Source organism: Staurois parvus, unplaced genomic scaffold (assembly GCF_062004578.1).
Source record: "Staurois parvus isolate SC_StPar_1 unplaced genomic scaffold, SC_StPar_1.0 ptg000147l, whole genome shotgun sequence".
Taxonomy (NCBI): Eukaryota; Metazoa; Chordata; class Amphibia; order Anura; family Ranidae; genus Staurois; species Staurois parvus.
This window is the reverse complement of record NW_028317943.1, coordinates 4,098,494-4,124,710: the sequence shown is the minus strand read 5'-3', so window position 1 is coordinate 4,124,710 and position 26,217 is coordinate 4,098,494. Positions and strand designations below refer to the sequence as shown.

The 26,217-nt window shown below is 40.5% G+C and overlaps 1 protein-coding gene across 7 annotated transcripts in view; it reads right to left on the bottom strand.

Moving 5' to 3' along the window:
• CNTN1 (contactin 1) overlaps positions 1–26,217 on the bottom strand; it is a 280,313-nt gene that overhangs the window by 28,816 nt on the left and 225,280 nt on the right. For all 7 annotated transcript variants that reach the window (XM_089673988.1, XM_089673989.1, XM_089673986.1 and 4 more), the window contains 5 exons: positions 25,112–25,236; positions 19,911–20,028; positions 19,651–19,801; positions 12,563–12,690; positions 8,883–9,058 (listed from right to left, as the gene is read on the bottom strand). In XM_089673988.1, the coding sequence (XP_089530114.1) occupies positions 8,883–9,058; positions 12,563–12,690; positions 19,651–19,801; positions 19,911–20,028; positions 25,112–25,236 (698 nt within the window). The remainder of the gene's footprint in view (positions 1–8,882; positions 9,059–12,562; positions 12,691–19,650; positions 19,802–19,910; positions 20,029–25,111; positions 25,237–26,217) is intronic.

Here is a 26,217-nt window from a genome sequence, read left to right as displayed (position 1 = left end):
CAGTTGTCCTGTCTCCTTCGCAGAAAAGCACCCCCAAAGCATGATATTACCACCCCAATGCTTCACAGTAGGGATGGTGTTCTTGGGATGCAACTCATCCTTCTTTTTTCCTCCAAACACAACAAGTGAAATTTACACCAAAAAGTTCTACTTTGGTCTCATCTGACCACATGACTTTCTCCCATACCTCCTCTGGATCATCCAGATGGTCATTGGCAAACTTCAGACGGGCCTGGACATGTGATGACTTGAGCAGGGAACCTTCCGTGCAATGCTTGATTTGAAACCATGACGGCGTAGTGTTCTACCAACAGTGACCTTTGAAACTGTGGTCCCAGCTCTCTTCATGTCATAGACCAGCTCCTCCCTTGTAGTTCTGGGCTGATTCCTCACCTTTCTTATCATCAGTGATACCCCACGAGGTGAGATCTTGCATGGAGCCCCAGTCCGAGGGAGACTGACAGTCGTCTTTAGCCTCTTCCATTTTCTAACAATTGCTCCAACAGTTGATCTATTTTCACAAAGCTGCTTTGTGAATCAGTGATCACATGAATAGTAGTAAACAAGATGTCACTTCTTGACATCATTGCTTACTACTTGTGAAATCTGTGAATGATCACAGAGGTCACAAGGTACAAGGCTATTCACAACAGCCTTGTACCATGACCAATCACAGCTCTCACAGTATTTCTGAATGGCTGCAGCAATGCAGCCAGAGAGAAGGAGAAATGATTGCTTTTACAGCCTTTATGTGTGTAAATGCAATCAGTGTAAAAAAAAACTATGGTGACACTGTACTGCTAGGGTGACAGTATGTTAAAAAAACATAAATAATATAAAAGGAAATAAAAATGTAAAACAATCATAATTTTTGGTTATAAACTAATTTGGGTTATTTTTTTTACAAAAGATAAATGAATACATTTTGGCCAAGATTTATGAATAAATATTATTTATTTGCAAAATTTTATAAGGAAAACACTTTTTTAAAAAATGTTTGGACTTTTTCATTTATATAGCAAAAAAAAAAAAATCCCAGTGGTGAATAAATACCACCAAAATAAAGTTCTGTCTCAAAAAAAATGCTAAAAAAGTTATATGGGTACAGTGTTGCATGGCCGCACAATTGTCATTCAAAATGTGATAACACTGAAATCTGAAAATTGGCCTGGACTGGAAGGGGGTGAAACTGTCTGGACTTGAAGTAGTTAACTGCCCACATCCAAGGGAGAATAGTTCTGCCACAGATTACCAGAGAATTTTCAAGTGTGTACCAAAGCCGAGGGACTGAGTCTCCGGGACTTGATATCTGGAACTGCCAAGCGTGTAGAGGGGGACTTGTCGTCTGCCAGGAGTGGCGAGAGGAGAGCCCATATTCAACCCTTTGCTACACCCTGCTCTGCAAAGACTGTCTTTACTTAGAAGTCCAAAGTTATACTTCCACTTACCATTAAAGGGACAGACCCTCAAGTATTGCTGATAGAAGGACCCCATTGAAAGCCAGCCAACGCTAGCATTAAGGCTCCGGGAACTTGCCATCACCTTTAATGGGTACCCCACTCAGGGACACTTTCAGATACTCATATCTGGGATATTTTAATAGAGTGCACACAATAACATTATCTGTGAGTTAGTTGAGACTAATTTAGCTCAATAGAAGTTAAAATTAAATCCAAGACTGCCGTAGCACAGTTAGTCTTTCTAGTTATAGGCCAGTGTTCCATTTATTCAGTTCTGCAAATTTTAAGTGCTTATTTGCTTAATATCAATTCTTGTACTGTTTATTCTTTTGCGATAAAACATTTACTCAACGTAAATGAGTAGAATAGTAACCGTGTAAAATCAATTACCGAAGAGCCTCACACTCTTTACAATAAGTGTGTACCAATCAAAATTAAGATGAATGAGAAGCAAAAAACTTAAATTCATATAAATAAATCTCATGTAATAATATCTCGATAACAATATTGTACCCCTCCCCCTTTAAAATGATAAAAATGAAGCTAACAAATGAAAAAAACACAAATTCCATACAGAGTAAACACACCGCTGAGCGCCACCCCCCCAACAGTGACAAATTAAATATAATGTGAAATAAGCAAAGTGCAAATACTTACATATAATAAATATATATAATAATTTATCAATACCAAAATTAAACCTTCGGTAAAAACCCGGCTGAGAACTGCACCCCAATCAGTGATGTTAATTAACAAATAATAAAATACTGCTAATAAAAAAGTCCCAATTTGTATTCAAAATTGTGAGGTTCAAACAGTCAATATGCCCCAAATCTTCAGATCTTTTATAAATTCACAGTGACTTTCAGCTTTAAGTGTCCGGTCACACCAGTGCGATTTGCAAATTTTAATTGCACCTGAAATCGCATCTAATGAATGCAAATGTCAGTGTCTTAACAAGTGCGATTTGCTGCAGCGCGATTTCTAAAGTAGTTCTTGCATTACTTTTTCTGCAGTTTTGTTGTGATTTCACATACAATATAATGGAAATCACACTGCAAATTGTAAGAAATCGTTGAAAATCTTCACAAGTAGCAATAAAGTCTTCAGAAATTGCACCTGAAATTGACCTAAAATTGCACACAAACTGCGCAATTTTAAATCGAAGGTGTGCTCCTCCACCTTCCAGCATGCACGCTCACCTTAATGGCTGATTTATAGTTTAAATAGGTCACTGTTGAGGGTGGAGTTCAGCCGGGTGTTTATTGTAAAGCATGTAAAGCTCTTCGGTGTTTTGCCGATTTGTGATTTGAGCAGTGCAGCACTGTTTTATTCATTTTATTTGATTGCTGTGGGAACACATTTAGGTGTTTGCATCAGCTCCCTTTCCTTTTTCCTTTTAGTGTGTGGCAGCACATGAGGGCTATCTCTCTTAGTTTTACATTTGCTACCTGGTAGTCTGGGTTTCATTTTTTGTGTATTTTTACATTATTGTGAATCTAAAACACACCATTTACCCAGGCATAAATGGTCCTCTACCTCTAACCGGGTGTCAGTGGGGACGGAGCCATTTTAAGAGTCGTAGAAGAACAGTGGGCCTATCAACATCAGCAGCTCCTGCAGAGGTGAGAGCTATAGTAGAATATTTCATACATTTTTCTACAGTCATAAACTAACCTAAATACACGTTTGTGAGTGCAGTGTGATAACAAAATAAAAAGATCTGTTTGTTGCATCTTTGGTGCAGTTTCACTTCCATCGGGATGTATGACAACACACAAAATACACATCCAAAATGCACCCAATTTTAAATGCATCCCTTAAAAACACAAAAAATTTGAATATAAACCACAATGTAAAAACAAAGTAATAGTATTGCTTATATTAGTAAATAGTGATAGTATCTTTTTTGGCACATCAGAAATAATAAAAGGAAATAATAATTATTATTAATGATTTCACTGGTTAATATGAAGGAGAAATCCTGGTTACATTATTTAAATAGTGCGTTTGATCCCTTCTGCCACTGTAAAGGAATGCATAGTTTATGGATTTAAATAACATAACTAAACTGAGATTTGTTTATTGAAAGAACAGATGTAAAGAGAAAAGTCCCAAAACTGGACTGATATCAAACAACTTTGGAACACAATCTGCTGTGGAATGTACCTTATATATCAAAGCTGCAATATCCCTACAGTAACGAAAAGCAACCACTCAAGAATCCCTTTGTACTTGGGGTTTTAAAAAGCCGAATACCAAAATGCTACTTAGAACTGCATATACAGTATATTAGACCTATAAAAAAATTGCTGGAAAATGTAAACAGGATATTTACTGAACATTTTTTGAGTTTTACAAAATAGGCCTTTATTTATTGTATTTTTTTATGTATTTTATATTTATGTGATGACAAAATTGTCTCTTAGATTGTAAGCTCCAAGGAGCAGGGCCCTCCTGATCCTTTTGTATTGAACTGTATTGTTGCTGTATTGTCACCCCTTATATTGTAAAGTGCTGAGCAAACTGTTGGTGCTATATAAATCCTGTATAATAATAATAATAATAATAATAATAAAAAAAATAGTTTTATTTTTGATAGCATTGTCTTCTAAGCAAGCATACAGAGAAGCCATTAGCCTTGCTTTGTTAATATTCCAGGCAGTTTTGTGTTATCGATGAATCTGAATATTGGCATATGTAATGACACGAGTTGCAGAAGGCAGTGGTTGGGGATTCCACATAATGCTAGCTAGCTTTCTGCTAGCAATTAAAAGAGAAGTATGGGAATTCCAAAATCATACTTGCCTAGGCGGATGCAGCATCTAACGATGCTGCATCTGTCCCCTGCCAGTTCAAAGGGTGGGAATTGAGTGATCACATGACCGCTAATTGCTCCACTCCCCCCCCCCCCCGCTCTTAGCAAAGAGCGGTGACTGTCAGTCACCGCTCTCTGCTCTGAACCCCCCCCCCACACACACACACTCACTGGGCAATCACTGGCCAGCTCACTGAGAGACTGAGCCAGGTGCTGGTCTAGGGATCTGGGTGAAATCTTTCCTCATCCTGGACCGGCTCTGTGATGTCAGTAGGGTTTCCACCTCCTCCCTTTAATCAAACACATATTAATTACACCGGTTTTGAGGCTAATTTAATGCAGATAAGGCACTAAGTGAGTTTAATTACCACCTTAATCAGCCACAGAACCTGTGTCATTAATATGTGTTCGGTTTTAAAGGGATGTGGCAACCCTAGATGTCAGCCAACAGCAGACTTTAGCCCCCTGTCAGCTGAAAACGGGTCACAGGGGTGCAGTTTGTTCTGCTTTTGTCTGTACTTCTCCTTTAAATGCTTATATCAGTTAGTAAAGGTGAGTTTAGTCTACATGGATTACATTTGTACTGCTAATATAAGTCATGGTTGTATTTGATGTATATGGACTATGATATATGAAGGTCATACCACTACGTGATGCAAACAATTACAGAAGCATGTATTTTTGGAAATGCTGCTGTTAAAAGCATCTCAACAGCGGTATCCAAAAATAACTTTAATATGAGAGGTTTTACCGCATTCTGGTTCCACCTTGTAAATGTCTCCAGTGGCTAACCAGCATTTAGCAGTATTGCACACCGGGGAGTATTATTGGCTTGAAGTAAAGGGGAAAATAAACATAGTTTCCTCCTGAAAGCGTGCAGTCCTCCCAACATGTAGTTTGTGGTGACACTATGGCATCCTTTCCTGAAGGCTGAGCGAGCTTAGTGGCACAGAGAAGGCTTACAAAGCATACATACAGGAATGCATCAGCAGTTTCTGACCACATGTTTAGTCCATGATGTCAAAAGCCTCAATGTAACTGAGGAACAAATTACAGGAATAAAACAAGTCACTAAAGAGAAATGATTACTTTTTGTGTGTTAATACATCACACACCAAATTATTTCTCAAACAGAAACTCTTTTAAGGGCCATAAAATGAAATCTGGTTGGTAGTTAAAGTATATCTAAAGGAAAAACATTTATTTCATTCTGGATAGAGGGGTGTCAAACTGACAGTGAGTAAGGGAGGGTTAAACCTGCTGTCATTTGTTTTCTGCTGTATGCCTGTCTGCTGCTCATTAGGGAGATTTTCCTTTACTTCCTGTCATGTAGAGAGATAATGTACGATAAATCTTATTTTATTTTCGTATCTCTTAGATCGGTTCTGGGGCTAATTTAATGCCACAGATAGCAACAAAAATCTTGACACTCTATCCAAAACTGAATACAAACGTGTTACTTTTAGTTATACTCTAAATGCCTTTGGCACCCCTCTCCAGTAAGCCAGTTACGGCAGAAAACAGTGCTGCTGTCCATATGACAGTCTGAGACAACAAAGTACAAAGCAGCAGAAAATATTTTTGGCCTAATACGTTACTAAACCCCCTGCATTCACTATATCTGGTCCCTCACAGTACACAGAACATGGAAATGCAATTATTTTACTAAATATAAACTGCTAAATACCTTTTCTTATTAGCAGTACATAGCAGTCTTGTGACTCTTATCAGTGTCCAGCCAAGCACTTGTAGCTCTTGTACGAGGAGTTTTCATTCTCCTCTGACTGTCCTATGAGGCTGCATGACCCCTGACCTTTTGTCCAGACAGTGCTAATTGGCCCTGTGCTGATCATATGCACCATCCCATAAAGAGAAAAAAAAACCCTCTAGCAATATACACCAAACAGAGCATGTGCAGACCTGCCACTGTGCTCTGTCCATAGGCAAATGGATTGGGAACAGTAGAAGAAGAGGAGAATCAGAGAAGACAGGATCAAATAGCCTTTTTACACAATGCAGAGGATTAACCCCTTAGGTTCCACAGTGAGTATAACAAGCACGCTTTACTGCATATACTGACTGATTTTATTGTTTTGGGTTTAGTAACACTTTAAACATTGTGTCATTCCTAAAAAATGAATACATCAGAATAGCATGATACTCAGAGATACAGCTAAGATATGTGTAGCTGGTGTACTCATTTTTCTAATCATGGTAGACAGTCAGCAGCAAATCCAACCTGGGCAGATGGTAATAAGAGTTCATGAGCAATGGTGATATGGGCCCTTTAGTATTCCAATGGTGAAACTGATTTTACAGAAAAATCTTATTTAGGATTTGTCACTTCGGAGTTTAGTATTATGGGCATGTATGCTTGCTTTGATAATTACTAATAGGAATCAAGACAGAAAATGCAAAAACGTATAGTAAGCCATCAGCAACAGACTTTCAGTGTCTGGAGCAGGTGACAATATCAAATCTGTCATGTAGCTGCAGGTACTTGTCAGTGATACGATATAAACTGGATGTCTGTATGCACCACAGCACCCCTATCCTTTATCATTAACATAAATCATCTTTAGTGCACCAATGCCACACAAAAGCCTGGTGAGGTATGTCAAGGTGTTGTCAGGCATATTATAACTGGGCTTTTTTGTGGCATTGGTGCAGTAAATACATATTTCTGGCAACTCGACCATACAGCTCATTTTTGTTCAAGTATTATCATATTTTGCTCCTTTAAAAAAAATATATTTTTTTCCAGAGCAACCTGCATTTCTCATGAGGTTACCTGTGGGTTTTTCTTTGTATTCAGAACAATTCTTCTGGCAGTTGTGGCTGCAATATTTCTTGGTCTACCTGACCTTAACTTGGTATCAAGAGATCCCTGAACTTCCCACTTCTTAATATGTAATTGAATACTACGGACTGGCTTATTCAAGGATTTGGATATCTTTTTATATCCTTTTCCATCTTTATAAAGTTCCATTACCTTGTTACTCAGGTCTTTTATCAGTTCCTTTCGGCTCCCCATGGCTATGTATATAGCCTTCTCAGTGCATCCACGTGAGATCTAACAAACTCAATATACACAGACACTAAGTGCAATTTAAAAAGTCACAGATGTGGTAAATGAACCATTAATTTTTATTTTACCCTGTGTGTGTCAAACTGTGTGTCTGTACCAAGGACAAACATTCCAAGGTATGTAAACTTTTTAATCAGGGCTATTTGGGTGATTTCTGTTATCACTGTCATGTAAAAAGGAGCCAAACAACTATGTGATAATAAATGGCTTCATATGATCACTATTCTCAATATAAATTTCACGATTTCTGCCAGGGTATGCAAATTTTTTAGCACAACTGTATATAAGTGATATAACTAAAGGATTGTTGAATAAGGTATGTCTTTTTGCTGATGATACAAAGGTGAGCAATGGGATTGATATCCCCAGAAGTGTCTGTAACATGGAACATGTTTTGGCATTGCATAATGCATCTAGGGAACAATAATCCCTTAACAGAGTATGACATTGGTTGACCAGAGGAGAAAGATTTAGGAGTACTTATTTCAGATGATTTCAAAATAAGCTAACACTTCGGCCAGGCAGTGCGAAAAGTGAATAAAATTCAAGGATGCATTAATTGAGGGGACACCGTCAGGAGGAAGGATGTCCCGATTGCCCCGTATAGATCTTTTGTTACACCTAATTTAGAATACTGCATCCAGTTCTGGTGACCTCACTTACAAAAAAGATATTGATATGATAAAACAAGTCCAGAAACAGGTAACAAAAATGGTGAAAGGTCAGCGAGATAAAATATATCAAGAGTGACTTCAGGAACTAAATATGTACAGTCTGGAGGAAAGAAGGGAAAGGGGAGACATGACTGAAACCTTTAAATACACCATGGGAGTGAATAAGGTTCAAGAGGGCAGTATTTTTAATATGAAACCAAGATCAAGAACATGACTTCAAACTAACTGGAGGAAAGTTCAAAACTAATTGCAGAAAGTATTATTGCACTGAAAGAGTATTTGATGCTTGGAATAAACTTCCAGCGGAGGTAGTGAGTCAGTCAACAGTAGGTGGTTTCAAACATGCTTGGGACAAACATAGATATACAGTATATTAAGACAAAAAAATAAAATAAAAAACCCTAAAAAAAAAAAGTATAAATTAAAAAAAAGACAAAAGCAGATGCGATGGACCACTAGGTCTTTCTTCTGCTGTTCCTTTTCTACATTTCTTGCTTGAGTGAATTTCTAAGAGTGGGCAGTTTTGGGATTTATAAGGAAGACAAACTCTTAAAACCAGTAATGCATTTAGCCATTAACATTTCACCATAGCACAAGATACTATAGTGGACCTCAAGCCTGAGTCTATACCATATATTTGGCTTAAATTATGTATACAAACCTAGATTTGACTGCCCTCCTATATTTCAAAATAATGAAAGAAGGATTGTGTATGGATAACGCAAGATATTGCTTTTTATAACACATAATACTATTGTTTATCCTAATTTTGGTTTCTGTAACACATTGTTGGGTCCTACTTACCCCAAACCAATACTGAACAATACAGCCAGTCAACCTACCCTCACATGTCTTTCATAGTGGTTGCTGTCATCATCAAATTCAATCACAAAGCCATTTAGAAACCAGATAAAAGTGAGGTCCAGAGCAGGATCATGAGATGCATGGCACTGCATGGATGCATTCTCCCCAACAGTCACATCAGCATTGGATGGTGCAAGAGTGATCTTTGTGGCGGCTGGGAGGATATAAAACACAAACAGAATAATCAAAACCATACAGTCATACAATATAATAATGATAGTCATTGAGTTGAGAAAGTTACCAATGAAATCCATATCTGTGTCGATACACAGATAAGATAAATGTATAATATCAATGAAAGGCACAGAAGCATGGCTAAACATTTCTAGGGCCTGGTGCTGAACCTAAAATACATATATCATAAAAAAAGTCTGTCTGCCATAAATGCACAAACTAACTTGACAACTCTAAAACCAACTCTATTTTAGTTTACGGTCTCATCTTCCTAAAATGTGTTCTCTTTCCTATTCTTTAGTGTTTATTGGGGGTAGTAATGGCTTTTCCTGGACTTTTCCACAGTCTTTCCCCAGATGACTTCTTTTTTAGTTAGTAGTAGAGCACGACTGTCAGTACACACATTGGCTCTCCTGATCATGAGTGCCATAATACTGTAGTTCACCTAATAGAAGAACAACAGCAATACCTTTTCTCTACAGCATGTAAATATGCTCCTTATGTCTACAAGAAACAGACTAAATCAGCTTGCTTCTGTTTGAAGAAAAAATGTTAAAATGAAATACAAGACACCATTTGGTAGAGTGGAAGAACTTTTCATACCCTGCAGCATATACCCCTAAGATGATTTACAATTTATGTAAAAATGTGCAGACTATTAATGGTTCTTGCAATTGTCAGTTGTCACTTCCTCTCCTAGACGTTATGGAATGATCCTCAAAAACTGGAGCAAATGTCAAGCTGCTGGCCACAGCAAAAAAGATTGGTTTTAAGCCAAGATTCTGACTGGTTGCTATTGTTACCTGCTCTTCTGTTTAGCTTTATTTCCTTAAGTTTTTGTAAATCAGTCCTAAAGGATGTGTATAGGTAATTATATTCATTGTCAATGTACAGTACACTTGAGGAAGTTTTTAAACAACCCTGGATCAACCAGGATAAACAATCACAATCAATAAGGATGACGTCCCCCATGTCTATAATCAATATTACTGTTCTCTCTGCAGAGTGGGAATTGAGCTTTCTATATGGCAACTCTCCAACAGGAGAGCTAGCCACCCAAGTATGCAGTCACAGATCTGTTTTAATAATATGTCCTGTCCTCCTAGTACTTGACTACCAAAATCTCTAATTGCCCCCCCTAAACTCTCTAGGGGCTTCTGGCATTGTTGAAGCTATTTGCAATACTTGATGATACACTTGTGGAAAAACTGCATTTATCTATATATATTGAATAAATGCAAATAAATGGCCCATACAGGGTTGTTTCCACTGTTACCAGGGGCGGACTGACCATTTGGAAACTCAGGCACTGCCCGAGAGCCTGGGGCCAGTAGGGGGCTCCGTGAGATGCCCCTGGTACCTTTTTCATAGGCTTTTTTGAGTTTGGGCAAGGACACAGGGGCCCCATGATCCCCTATTGCCCAGGGGCCCCATGAGTTGTCAGTCTGCCCCTGACTGTTACCTACCCACAGTTCAGCAACACTAAGACCTGGTGAAATACATCCTCCCTATGTGTATTGCATGGGCATCGCTAGCTCTGGGCAACCAGGGCACGTGCCCCACATCTCATCTTATTTAATACACACTTCCCTGTCATACCTCAGATACAGTACAGAGACCTCAGCTACAATGTGCAGTGTCACATGACACAAGCAATAGGAGTACTTCTCCCCACTAATAACTGCAGTGATATAAGGGCTATTAAGTGGACTGTAGGGAGGGGGTAGATCACTGTAGTGGGGGGGATATGAGGTGAGTCAGAGCTCTGTACTGGATGAAATTATTTGGAGGGAGACTGAGATCTGTACTGGGGGGATTTGAGAGGGAGAGATATCTGTACTGGATGGATTGGAGTAGGTGTGGGAAAAGATCTGTACTGGAGAGAGAGAGCAATGTACTAGGGGACTGAGGAAGAAGAGAGATCTGTACTGGATGGAATGGAGTAGGTGTGGGAAAATATCTGTACTGGGGAAAGAGAGAGGAATGTACTAGGGGACTGAGGAGGAAGAGAAATCTGTACTGGATGGATTAGAGTAGGTGTGGGGAAAGATCTGTACTGGGGAGAGAGAGATCAATGTACTGGGGGACTGGGGAGGAAGAGAGATCTGTACTGGGAGGAATTAGAAGGGAGCGGGGTTTCAGAGGGGGTGGGGTGATAGAGATCTATACTGGGGTATTGGGGGGAAGGAGATCTGTACTAGTGAGGGGGAGACTAATCTGTACTTGGGGCATTTGAAGGTGGAGAGATCTTTACTGGGAGATTTGCGGGGGTAGAGATCTGTACTGGGGGGATTTTGGTGGAGGAAGAGAGAGATCTGTATGGGAGGATTTGGAGGGGGGAGAGAGATCTGTACAGGGGGATCTGGAGGGTGGGAAAGGGATTGATACTGAGGAGATTTGGGGAAATGAGATCCATATTGAAGGGATTTGGGGGTAGAGAGAGATCTGTACTAGGGGGAGGGGGGAACTGTACTGGGAAAATTTGTTTGTGGGAGAAAAAGATCTTTACCGGACAGATCTGAGGGGAGAGGTATATGTACTGGGGGATTTGGAGGGGACAGAAAGTTCTGTACTGGGGGCATTTTGGGGGAGAGATGTGTACTGGGCATATTTTGGTGCAGAGAGAGATATGTACCGGGGTGATTTGAAAAGATCTGTACTGAAGGGATTGTGGAGGGCTGTACTGGGAGGAAATGGGGGGGGGGGGGGGGGCAGGAATTGCACAGGGATAAAGAGGCAATTTCTGGTTGTATTTCTGGCTTTTTTGTTACATGTTATGCACCCCTGATGCCTGCACTCTCTGCTGTAAGTATTCCGGACCCCTTCACTCTGTGTTATGCACTCCTGATCCATGAGCTCTGTGTGTTATGTACTCCTGAGCCCTGTGTCCTTTGCGTTACCTACTCCTGACCCCTGTGCACTCCTTACCCCATACTCTGTGCATTATGCACCTTTTATTCCCGTGCTCTGTTTGTTAGACACTCCTGACCCTTGAGTTCTCTTCTTTAAAACACTACTGACCCTCGCTCTATGTGTCTTACTGACTCCTATCCTCTGTGCATTATGCACATTCCAGACCCTTGAGCTCTTTCCATTGTAAACTCCTGCACTCTTTAAGTTACACACGTCTGACTCCTGCACTCTGCCATGGTACAGGCGAGCCAGCTGTGTGTCTTGGCCCTAGAACCATGGTGTGGGCTTATCCAGGGCAAACTGGGTCCCATACCCGTGGTACCCCAGGGGAACAGAGATGGCACCATTGTTGAGAACCACTGCTTTAATCACTTGATCCCTGCTAACAAATCATGAATTCATACCTCCACCACTTATAAGAAGCAAACCTAACTGCATTCACAAAGTATGTCTAGAAAAAATTAAGAATATGTTAGTGTTATATAAATAATAAGTAGTAGTAGTAGCTGTAGCAGTAGTGGAAGCAACAGTAGTAGTGATAGCAATAAATAATAACAATAAAATGTATTACCCGTAACAGACAGCATTCCGGTATTATTAGCTTTTCCTCTATCATTCTCCGCAAAGCAAGTATAGCTTCCCTCATCAAGAATTGTTACATTAATGATTTCCAGACTGCCATCATCCCAGATTGATATCCTAATAAACAATGCAGTAACAAGTCATGCTAAAAAAGCACACCTCTACAGTGGTATCATAGTGAATTATATGAGTGGTATACGACTTCAAACCAAACTGACACTTATACAGGCAAGGCAATAATGCAACAAATGACTATGAGACAATCATAAAAGGGCAAGGCTGGAGTGATGAATTACTGCAGGTAAATTGGAGGGAGAGAAAAGCAGAAGCAATGCAAAGATTAGGGTTTAGTGGTGTGCTACCTTTTATAGCTTTAAATCGTTGGTTGAGTCTGACTTAAAGAGAAAGCTTTAAAAAGCAAAGGACCTGAGAAAAATTATACTGCAGTGAATGGCTTGCATCACAAATGTCTGTGGCAAAAGACCTTTGACCACTTGTCCTCCAGAGGATTTACCCCCCTTCCTGACCAGGCCATTTTTTGCGTTACGGCACTGCGTTACTTTAACTGACAATTGCGTGGTCATGCTACGCTTCACCCAAATTAAATTTAAGTTCTTTTTTTCCCACAAATAGAACTTTCGTTCAGTGGTATTTGATTGCCTGTGCGATTTAAATTTTTTGCGGTATAAAAAAAAAAGACTGACAATGTTGAGAAAAAAAACTATATTTTTTACTTTTTTCTATTAAACATGTCAAGTAAAAAATGTATTCTGTGACATGTCTTTGCTAACAAAAATCCCAATACGTGTAAATTAATTAGTTTACGTAAAAGTTATAGTGTTTACAAATGGCAGTATATATACTGGGATTTTTATTTTTTTTTACTAGTAATGGCGGTGATCAATGACTTATTGTGGGACTGCGGTGGGCATTCTGACAATGGGGGGAACTGACTTTGTGTCACTGACATCCCCAGTAACACCAATACAGTGATCAGTGCTATTAAAAAGCACTGACACTGTACTAATGGCACTGAGAAGGAAGGGGTTAACATGTGGGGTGATCAAAGGGTTAACTGTGTGCTGTTTTACTTTGAGCTGTGTCTGTGTGCTTCACTGTAAATCCACTGCTTTGCATGGCTGTGTTGTGCACAGCCATTCAAAGCAGTGTGCATGAGCTGACAGGGAGGAGAACTGTTTTGTTTACAAACAGTTCTCCACCCTGTCGGAGATGCTTGGCAATCACCGGGCGCCGGCAGTGATTTACAACCGCGGACAAATTTTCCCTACCCGGAAATGCAAACTTACATGTATAGGGCGGACGGGAAGCGGTTAAAGCACATCTAAGCCCAAAAATGTGGTATAATGCAGCTTTCCAGTCCGTAGATGAGCTTGCTAAATTCATTTTCTTTTTTCATTCTTTTATTCCCTTTAATTTCACCTGGTAGTCCTGCAAATGACACCTCCCTGGGTGACTACACTTACTCCTCCATTGTACCATTGTAAGAAAGGAGCCATGGTAGTCACCCAGGCTGGACATGGCTGCCTTTGTTTATTTACATTACATTATTCTAAAGCAGTAAATGGGACATTCACTGAAATGTACAACACATGCATCAGGTAAAATGTTTGGTAATGTCTCATTTACTGCACTAGAAATATAATACTATGGGATTGATTTACTAAAAAAAACTGATGTAAAATCTGGCAAAGTTCTGCATATAAACCAATCGGCTTCCAGTTTGTTAGTTTGTTTTTTCTAAAGCTTAATTGAACAAGCTGAATTAAGAAGTTGATTGGCAACCATGCACAGCTGCACCAGATTTGCACCCTCCGGTTTTAGTAAATCATCCCCAAAATGTTTTATATATTTAACATGCACACACATTCCATTATCACTTAGGAACACTAGATGGCAGCAAAGTCAATCGTTTGTATCATGAAACACACCAGGTAGATGACTACATCAAGTCAGTGCATTTCATAATTTCACCTTTATAATAAATACAGATATTGCAAGGATGATTCAACACAGCAGTACTGTGTAGTCAACGAGTTGTGAGTTTCCTGTTCAATGACCTTGTGATGACCATGCAATCATTCAATTGGAGGCAGGGTCCAACATTTGACCCTGGCTTAACAAACCAATGGGGAGAGGCAGGGTCCAACATTTGACCCTGGCTTAACAAACCAATGGGGAGAGAGAGAGATTGAGAGATTAATCGTAGTCTTCTATTTGGACTTCTATTCCACTCTATTGCGCCTAGCCTGTAGTCAGGGACAGAAGCTAAGTGTATTATAAAACTAGACCTGCAATCATAGCAGCTGGCAGAAGGAAATTTTCCAGCATCAAGTTCCCCTATGGTTCCCCACATTTGATCATGAATGCATAACTCACAGACTAAATTGGTGCTAGAAGACTTCCCTTGGACAGATACTGGAACTGCAGGTCTGAACAGGGGACAGGAATCTGTATAATACCTAGAAGCTGTCACTGACAGGTCCTACTCCGATTAAGGTCTGAATTGAGAGCTTCTCCACCTAGGGCTACCAGCTCAACATACACTATATTGCCAAAAGTATTGGGACACCCCTACAAATCATTGTATTCATGTTCCAATTACCTCCATGGCCACAGGTGTATAAAATCAAGCACCTAGGCATGCAGACTGCTTCTACAAACATTTGTGAAAGAATGGGTCGCTCTCAGGAGCTCAGTAAATTTAAACGTGGTACCATGATAGGTTGCCACCTGTGCAATAAGTCCATCTGTGAAATTTCCTTGCTACTAAATATTCCACAGACAACTGTTAGTGGTATTATAACAAAGTGGAAGCAACTGGGAACAACAGCAGCTCAGCCACGAAGTGGTAGGCCATGTAAAATGACAGAGCGGGGTCAGTGTATGCTGAAGTTTACAGTGCGCAGAAGTCAATAGCTAAACTGTCTGCAGAGTCAATAGCTAAAGACCTCCAAACTTCAGATTATCCTTCAGATTAGCACAACAACAGTGTGGTTCATGGAATGGGTTTCCATGGCTGAGCAACTGCATCCAAGCCTGACATCACCAAGTGCAATGCAAAGCGTCGGATGCAGTGGTGTACAGCATGCATCTAGAGCAGTGGAGACGTGTTCTCTGGAGTGACAAATCACACTTCTCTGTCTGGAAATCCGATGGACATTTCTGGGTTTAGCGGTTGCCAGGAGAACAGTATTTGCCTGACTGCATTGTGTGAAGTTTGGTGGAGAGGTGATTTTGGTGTGGGGTTGTTTTTCAGGGGTTGGGCTTGGCCACCTAGTTCCAGTGAAGGGAACTCTTAAGGCGTCAGTATACCAAGACATTTTGGACAATTTCATGCTCCCAACTTTGTGGGAACAGTTTGGGGATGGCCTCTTCCTGTTCCAACATGACTGCGCACCAGTGCACAAAACAAGGTCCATAAAGACATGGATCAGTGAGTTTGAGGTGGAGGAACTTGACTGGCCTGCACAGAGTCCTGACCTCAACCCGATAGAACAACTTTGGGATGAATTAGAGAGGAGACTGCGAGCCAGGCCTTCTTGTCCGACATCAGTGCCTGACCTTACAAATGCGCTTCTGGATGAATGTTCAAACATTCCCATATACACACTTTTAAACCTAGTGAAACATCAGTGAACCTTCACCAGGTTTGACTGTGGGGACTGTATTCTTTTCTTTAAAGGCCTCATTTCTTTTTATGAAAACAGTAGAATGATGGGCTTTGCCAAAAAGCTGTAATTTTGTTTCGTCTGTCCTAAGCACATTCCCCCAAAATAATTTTGGCTTCCTCAGGTAAGTTTTGGCAAACTCCAATCTGGCTTTCTTATATTTCTGTGTCAGCAGGGTCCTTCTGGGTCTCCTACCATAGAGTCCCTTTTCATTCAGATGGCGACGTATAGTGCAAAGTGACACTGTTGTACCCTGTGCCTGAAGGTTAGTTTGCATTTGTCTGGAAGTTGATCGAGGTTCTTTATCCACCATTCGAACAATCTTTCACTGCAATCTTTGATCAATTTTTCTCTTTCGTCCATGTCCAGTGAGATTAGCTACAGCGCCATGCCTGGAAGTTGGTTGAGGATCTTTATCCACCATTTCGAAGAATACTTCGCTGCAATCTTTGATCAATTTTTCTCTTTTGTTCATGTCCAGGGAGATTTGCTACAGTGCCATGGGTGGGCTGTAAACTTCTTGACAATGTTGTACATAGTAGACACAAGAACATTAGGATCTCTGGAGATGGACTTGTAACCTTGAGATTCTCCATGCTTTTCCACAATTTTTGTTCTCAAATCCTCAGACAATTCTTTGCTGCTCTTTCTCTTCTCCATACTCCATGTGGAACACAGAGACACACAAGAGAAAACAAGATCGACGCAATCCGTAAAGACATGGCCGATGCTCAATATACCTAGCCTCCCTCCCACGATAACCCCCTCAACTCTCCCCTCCTCTGACCTCGCAACCGCCCTGACCCCCACGACACCTAACATCCCGCACACTAAAACTTTCCCAACACTCCACTTCTTCAGCCTTGCTACTAGAGGTCACTAAGGTCTTCTCAGAAGCCCGCCTCACCACTTGCCCCCTTTACCCTGTCCCCACACAACTCCTCCGGTCTCCCTCCTCCTCCATCCTACACTCCCTCACCCACATCTTCAATCTCTCCCTCTCTACTGGTGCATTTCCCTCCCCCCTAAAGCACGCGCATATCACTCCCATACTCAAAAAACCCACCCTGGACCCCACCAACCTGAGCAACCTTAGACCCACCTCCCTGCTGCCATTTTCAACCAAACTCCTCAAACGCTTAGTCTACAGTCACCTAAGCTCCCACCTCAATGACAACAACCTCCTAGATCCACTACAGTCTGGCTTCCATCCCCTACACTCCACCAAACCGCCCTACTCAAAATCACTAATGACCTGCTAACCGCCAAAGCTAATGGCCACTACTCAGTCCTACTACTCCTCAACCTCTCCTCGGCCTTCAACACAGTTGACTACCCTCTCCTCCTTAATAAACTATACTCCCTTGGCATCAGAGACTCCGCTCTCTTCTGGCTCTCCTCCTATCTATCCCAACGCTCCTTCAGCGTTACCTATAATGCTGCCACCTCCCCCTCTCTGTTGGGGTCCCCCAAGGCTCTGTCCTCGGGCCCCTCCTCTTTTCCATCTACACCTCCTCCCTTGGCCAACTGATACACTCCCACAGCTTCAACTACCACCTCTACGCCGATGACACACAAATCTACCTCTCTACCCCTCGCCTCACCCCTTCAGTCTTCGCCCGAATCACCTGCCTACTGAACAACATATCAGACTGGATGTCACTCCACTTCCTCAAATTGAACCTTTCCAAAACCGAGCTCCTAATTTTCCCCCCAGCCCGCCCCCCCCCCCCTCCATCACGACCAACAACGTCACCATCAGTCCCACCCCGCAAGCCAAAGTCCTAGGTGTCATTCTAGACTCAAATCTGTCCTTCCAACCCCATGTCCAATCGCTGGCAAACTCATGCAGGCTTCACCTCCGCAACATCTCCAAAATACGTTCGTTCCTAACCCCAGACTCTACTAAACAACTCATTCACTCCCTTATTATCTCACGAATCCATTCATAACACTGCCCCAAACTACCTTACCGACCTGATACCCAAATACCACCCAACCCGTACTCTTCGCTCCTCACAAGACCTCCTACTTTCTAGCTCCCTGGTCTCCTCCTCCCACGCCCGACTGCAGGACTTCTCCAGGACTTCCCCCATCCTCTGGAACTCATTACCCCAATCCATCAGACTGTCACCTACCCTCCTCACCTTTAGGCGCACCCTGAAACCCATCTCTTCAGGGAAGCCTACCCCACTCTCACATAACAGCCGATCTCCTCCACTCCTCCCACCACGCCATCTCCCACAGCCACTTCCTCCTGTACCACTATCCCCTCCCTCCTAGATTGTAAGCTCGAAAGAGCAGGGCCCTCGAACCTCTCATATATTGTTTTGTTACTGTATTGTCTCATGTATTGTCCCCCCACTATATTGTACTGTGCTGAGCAAACTTTTTGGCGCTATATAAACACTGTATAATAATAATAACAGAGAGGTTGAGTAAATTTTTCACCATTTTAACTGGTTGCTGGTGTGATTTCTATATTGTCAGCAACTGTTAATTGATACAAGTAAGTTTAATTACAAATTACAGGAGCATCACAAACTTGGAATGCAACTACTTCTTACAATTTTGAGAAGGTGCCAATAATTTTGTCTAGTCCATTTTTCTTTTTTTGGGGGTTGGGTTTTTTTTGCGTGAAATGTGTCAGATTTGGTTTTTTGTTTCTCCACTTTTTTGTGTCATACCAATACAAACAAAAGAAATAAACATGAGAATGTCTGAACATTTATAATTGCAATGATTTTCTGGGCAAAGTGGTGCTTTATCTGACAGAAATGCAGGGGCACCAATATTTTTGGCCATGACTGTATATGTAATGTGTCACAGCGCTACCTCATATCTGGTTACTCATAAGAGGTCAAGTGTGTTGGTAGGTATTTATAGTTTTATAAGGTAGCAGCAGTGGGCATATTTACACACAGGTCATTTTTTGCACATACTGCTTTATTCACATTATTGTAATATTATTTTGTTTATTTAGATCATATAATTGTATACAGTACATAGAGGATAGTGCCTATTCTAATGGCCCCCTGAGCGCAGTGTTTGAATATTGATAATCATATTGCTGTGGCAACTGTACAACTATTTCTACTATCCTCTGGCTCAAATTCTTTCCAACTACCAACATACAACCATACAGAATATTCATGGATGTATGCAGGCAGCCTCTGTAAACATTTGGGCTGCCTGATGTTCAGTTCAAGCAGTGTGATCTTACGATGTACGGACACTTCTAGCCTCTGATAAAATAGTGAACTGATGAATAAAACAAAGAGCAATAATGATGTGTACAACCAATGCCCTTATAATCTAATGGGCTTTCAGGTGAAAAGCTTTTTAGTGAAAAAGAAATATAATAAAGTGAGATGTTTTCAGCACAAACCTGCTGTTGTTTATGAGCAATTCTGTTCCCTTACTCCATGAATATTTGGGTTTTGGAGCAGCCTTTGGTTTGCATTCTATAATGACACGACCACCTTTTGCAGCTAAAATCTTCTTTCTCATAGGATTAAATTCAAATGTTGGTGCTAAAGCTAAAGAGGAGGCAAACAAATCATTAGGGCAGTTAGTAAAATGTGTCCCTAATTATATGTACCTTTAACAAATTCAAATTATTGTTGAAACAAAATTAGCACCACTAACCAAGGATCTTCAGTTCAGCATTTGCTTGAATGACTCCATAGTGATTTTCTGCTATACACTGGTACATTCCAGCATGGAACATGGTTAAGCCTCGGATTTTCAGTTCACCTTTACCATACTGAAAAAAAAATGTTGAGCCAAGCTTAAAATATTTTGAATTCTACTATAACATAACTTTAGGTAAATGCTTACACAAGTATATGGTTAGGTTAAAGAAAAAACTGAAGGGAAGGAAAATAGAACCAACTGGATTGCTGTTGCCATTTGTATCTAAGTTTAGATCAGGGGCGCCCAACCTTTTGAAAAGCGAGGGCCACTTAAGTGATTTAATAAGCGGTCGTGGGTTACAATGAAATGAAACGGTTCACAATTTCATTTTTTTAAATTGTGAATAACATAATGAACATTTTTCTCCTGCAGCTGCTGAATGCTGGTGGGAGGGAGAGGAGGAGAAGCCGGTTTTCAGAGACTGCAGGAGGAAAATGGAGAGGATCAGTGTCTGTATATGCTGCCCCCGCCACCCCTCCTGTCCAAGTGTAAAATTGAATGTCAAAGGAAGGACACACGGGCCCAATGGCAACCCCTGACACTACACTAGTGGTGTTGGTGGTGGTGGTGGGGGGGGGGGGTTAAAACATGCTTCAACTATGGGATTTTACTGACCCTCCCAAACCACAAATGTAAATGAGCCCTTACTGTTCTGAGCCCCCTATGAGGCTGCTTTCACATCGACGTGCTGCAGTTTACCCGCAGCACTGCGGGTTAGCTGCACTTTGCCATAGACTTCTATTATATATAGTGAACTTTCTGAAAACCCAGATAATGATCAATGGATTGCTAACCCTGGGCATGCGCTTCCCTGATTTAAGGTCACAAGCCACATCAGAGGGCTTCACGGGCCACAGGTTGATCACCCCTGGTTTAGATGCTAGATAAAACACATCACGACATGTGCATACCAATAATTGAATAACTGCAAACAAGACTGGCTTGACTTTTCCCTAGGGAATATTTATTTGACCACATATACTGGCGGCTGCACAATTTCAGGTACAGTTATGTTCTAAAGTTTGCATACCCTTGGAAAATTGGTAATATACAGTATATGTACCATTCTTAAAGAAAAGATGAGTGAGCAGGCAAAACACCTTTCTTTTATTTTTTATGGGATTAATATGCAAGTGTAGGTCATAACAGAATGGCACAATCATAAAACAAAACAAGTAAACAAATGACCCCTGTTCAAAAAGTCTACATACCGTTAGTACCTAATATTGTGTATTGCCTCATTTAGCATCAATGACAGTGTGCAGTCTTTTCTAATAATTGTCTATGAGGCCCCGAATTCTTGCAGGTGGTATAGCTGGCCATTCATCTTGGCAAAATGCCTACAGGTCATGCAGTCTTTGGTTGTCTTGCATTAACCGCACATTTGAGATCTCTCCAGAGTGGCTCAATGGTATTAAGGTCAGGAGACTGTGATGGCCACTCCAGAACCTTCACCTTTTTCTGCTCTAACCACTGGAGGGTCAACTTGGCCTTAGGGTCATTGTCGTGCTGGAAAGTCCAAGAGCATCCCATGCACAGTTTTGTGCAGAAGAATGCAAATGGTCTACCAGTATTTCTGATAACATGTTGTATTTATCTTGCCATCAGTTTTCACAAGATTCCTCATGCCTTTAGAGCTTACACCCCCCCGAAAACCAATGAGCCGCTGCCATGCTTCACAGTGGGGATGGTATTCTTGTTTCTATAGACCTTGTTGACCCCTCTCCAAACATAGCACTGATGGTTGTGACCATAAAGCTCTATTTTGGTCTCGTCACTCTAGATTAGTGTGCCAGAAGCTATGAGGCGTCTCAAGGTGTTGTCGGGTATATTGTAACCAGGCTTTTTTGTGGCATTAGTGCAGTAAAGGTTTCTTTCTGGCAACTCGACCATTCAAAGTATCATCGTACTTTGTTCTTTGAAACAACCACATCGCCTTTTTCCATAGCTGCCTGTATTTATACTGAGGTTACCTGAGGATTTTTCTTTGTATCCTGAACAATTCTTTTGGCAGTTGTGGCTGCAGTTTTTCTTGGTCTACCTCACCTTGGCTTGGTATCAAGAGATCAATGAATTTTCCTCTTCTCAATAGGTAGTTGAACAGTGCTGACTGGCAAATTCAAGGCTTTGGATATCTGATTATATTCCTTTCCATCTTTATAAAGTTCCATTAACTTGTTACCCAGATCTTTTGCCAGTTCTTTTCTGCTCCCTATGGCTCAGTGTCTACCCTGCTCAGTGCATCCATGTGAGAGCTAACAAACTCATTGACTATTTATACACAGACACTAATTGCAATTTAAAAAGTCACAGATGTGGGAAATGAACCATTAATTGCTATTTTAACCTGTGTGTGTCACCTTGTGTTTGTACCAAGGCCAAACATTCCAGGGTATGTAAACTTTTGATCAGGGCCATTTGAGTGATTACTGTGTTCATTATGATTTTAAAAAGAGCCAAACAAAATACTATGCGATAGTAAATAACTTTGTATGACCACTATCCTTAAATAAAATACAGTTTTTTGGCATGATCAGTCATATTTTCAACATCAATGCCAAAATTTCACAATTTCTGCCAGGGTATGCAAACTTTTGAGCACAATTGTACCTTGTTCAAAATAATGAACACAAGGCTTATCAGGTTCATTTGCAGTCAATGAGGTATAACAAAATCTTGTTGAATTTTTTTTTTTAAAGTTAGTTATACCTAAAATTGGATTCATCTGCTATATGATTGATCATGGATTCTTAAAGCTACCTTAACTTGAGAGATACATGGTGGGTGCCATCACTGACCTCTTTCTGAGTGAATCACTGACCCAAAGCAAGCATGCAGGTAAGAAAATCAGAAAAATGTTCTGTAGAAAGAATTCTGTAAGAGATCTATATTTTTATGCTTGGTCCATTTACTGAAGCAGCATCAGCATGAAAGCCAGGCAATCAGCAATATATAGAAGGAGAGATCAGCATTGAAATATATGCTTCTCTCATGACAGGTTTCCTTTAAATGGGTTGATTTAGAAAAGGCAAATAGGCTATTCACTTTGCAAGAGATTTTGCACTTTGCAAGGAAAGTGGTGAAATTTTACTTTGCAAAGAGTATCCAATCACATGCATGCAAATTAAAAAAAACATTTTGCCTGCATTTGATTGCAATTTTTAGGAGAGATCAGCATTGCATTATGTTTCTCTCATGACAGGTTTCCTTTAAAAGGGTTGATTTAGCAAAGGCAAATAGGCTATTCACTTTGCAAGAGAATTTGCACTCTGCATGGGTAATACCCCAGAGCTTACTGAAAGTGGTGAAATTTCACTTTGCAAAGAGTATCCAATCACATGCATGCAAAATTAAAAAAAGAACATTTTTGCTTGCACTTGATTAGATGATGGATGTCAGTACACCTTCACCTCATTCACTAATCTCTAGTGAAAATTTCCTTGCAAAGTGAACCATCTATTTGTATTTAGTAAATCAACCCCAAAATGTATGCACATTAACATCTTTGATTTGTTCACTTTTTTATACCAGTAAAAAAGTATTTTGATATAGGTTAACTTTATTGTTTGATCTGTATACGAATAAACTACCCATCCCGTCTGTCACAGCGGCAGATGGATTTGTGGTTTTCAGAGTCAAAAAAGTGTGAAAATCACTGTATTCCTAGTCCATTATCACTTCCTCCTGGAAGCCTATGCCTCAGTACGGGCAGAGAGCTGGAGGAAGATTCTGGCATTGTACCCATGATTAACTGATTTTGGGTGCAATACTCTGCAGGCTTCTGTGAAAAAAAAAATAAATGCACATTTTTTTTCCTGCAAAAATATTCACATTAGTTTGTTAAGGTGGACTTAGCCTTTAAACCTGTCCATTAACCTCCCTAGCGGTCTGATTACAGTATGCCCATATTTCTGTGCTCAAAGCAGTACATTTTTTTTGCATGGAAATATGTATTTTTTTTTATTGTAGGCCTGTAATTTTCAGGAATAACTCACTGAAATCTCTCCGAAAAAGAGTCTAGTAAACATTCCGGGTATGATAAAATTTGAAACACAAAATCATAAATTATAAGTTAATAAATAATCATAAAAAATAATAATATAATAATAAATTTAATGAAATAATATAATCAAACCCAAGCGCCAAGTTCGCACATCACTGAGCTCGGTCGCAAAATCGTTTTCAGCGTCTGATGACGAATTTCCCCCACGAATCGTTATCACTCAATCCTGCAAGTAGTTCTAATTTACTATCGCTGTTCTCTAGCTGGTCTAAATCCGCTTTTGACCTAAAGGGACGCTTTTTGGACGCCATGGACTTTTCTCAGTTTCCAGGCAGAAAGAACAGTAAAAATGCAGGCAGGGCACAGGACAAAGCACTAGGGACAAAATGTATGTGAAATGCTTTGATACAGTAATGTTTTCTATGTGATTTTAGTGAATTTAGTGAATGTCACTTTTACAACTTTCAAATTTCCTGCCAGTTCCGTCCCCTGTACGTCCTGACGTTGCATGGAATGGAACCTAGAAGACAGATGCCGGCATCGGCCAGAGGACATGGCCGGGGACACTGCAGGAGGGACATCGTGGGAGCGCAGGACAAGGTAAGTGAAGAAAGAGATCCCGGAGCAGCGCTGCAAGGTATTCCCGAGTGTAGCTCGGGGTTACCGCTTGTGGTGCTGAAACATTACCCCGAGCTACACTCGGGAATACCTCCAGGGAGGTTAAGTGAAAAAATGTTCTTGTTAATCATGTCAAAAATTCAACTGCCCTGTGTTTTGTGCATTACCTCCCAGTTATTTTCTTGGACTGCTGAACAATGAAACAATTAAAAATGAGGGGGTTATTCAAATTCAGTCCACAAAAAGCACATGCTATCATACCACAAAATGTGGTTAGGGGCTGAGCGCATTTCTGTACATATATGGCCTCTGTCAGCCTGTCATTGGTTTCATATAGAGGATGCTGGCCCTGGCTGTAAGCAAACACCTGTGACTCCGGGACGCAAAAAGACACTCCTTTTTTACAATGTACAGCTTTCTGCACCCATGTGCATGAGTCTTTATAATAAGCGGTCTCTTTTAACACATATATAAAACTATGTAGTAATTATCATAACAGGTTTTCTCAGACAAATCTGATTGAAGTGCTTACCGCTTCCCCATTTTTCAGCCATCTAATGGAAGGAACTGGCTTCCCCTTGGCAATACAGGGCCAAAGCAGGTCACTACCTATATCCCTTTCTGTATCATTTATATGTTCCACCCACTCAGGTGCAGCTGAAAGACAAAATAAAAAAAAAATGGAATTTATGTTTTGCAAATATAGAGCTTTTCCAAATGTAAAAACACATTTATAATCATAAACCCATTACATAAATTGCTTTTCTATCACTTTCACTTTCCAATTACATGTAAACCCAATCACTAAAATCTTATATAAGAATTAAAATGTCAATGACATTTCAAACGTAATTTTGCATATTTTTAAATGTGTAGCTTTCGTTAGGCAAATACTTATCGATCCTGTTATGAAACTTCCTGTTATATGATAACAACTGCCTCCCAGTTGTGCTCTTGAGCTGTCGCCCTGTCACACCAACTTCCAATGGAGGCTACAAGTGGCTGTTTTACACAGACATGGACAGCAGTTGTCACCATCAGGAAACCTACCCTGAGAAATGCCATTCATGTAGAAGGCAAGTGAAGAGGCTACAGGGGATCAGCAGCACTAAAATGCAACAAAGGATTAAAAATGAATGATGCAGCTACTGTAACAATTTATTGCTAGCTAATGTCCTACTTTACTTAATTTTTCCATGGTAATATACATTTGGAAGCCCGTTACTCAGTACTGTAAAATGCATTGTCTATTCCTCTACATCAGGGGTCACCAAACTATGGCCCACAGGCCACAACTGGCCCATTACGAAATATTTTCTGGCCCCCAGCAATTGTTTCCGTACTTGCATCATGTGTTTCCAGGGTGCAGGTGGGTCGGTCACCACCATAACAACCAATGATGCAGAGTGACCAGTACACACATTTGTTGCTATGGTGCTGGAGGCCAGTACACTTGCACCATTGTATTTCAATGTTTTTATTAATTAATAAACAGTTTAAGACAGGAGAAACAAAACACGCCCACGCAGGGGCTATCAATTGCACATAAAAAAATTAAAAAAAAACAGTGCTCTAACACCAACAGAGCAAAAGGTGCACCCACGCAAGGGATATCAGTGGCACATAAATGAAAAAAAC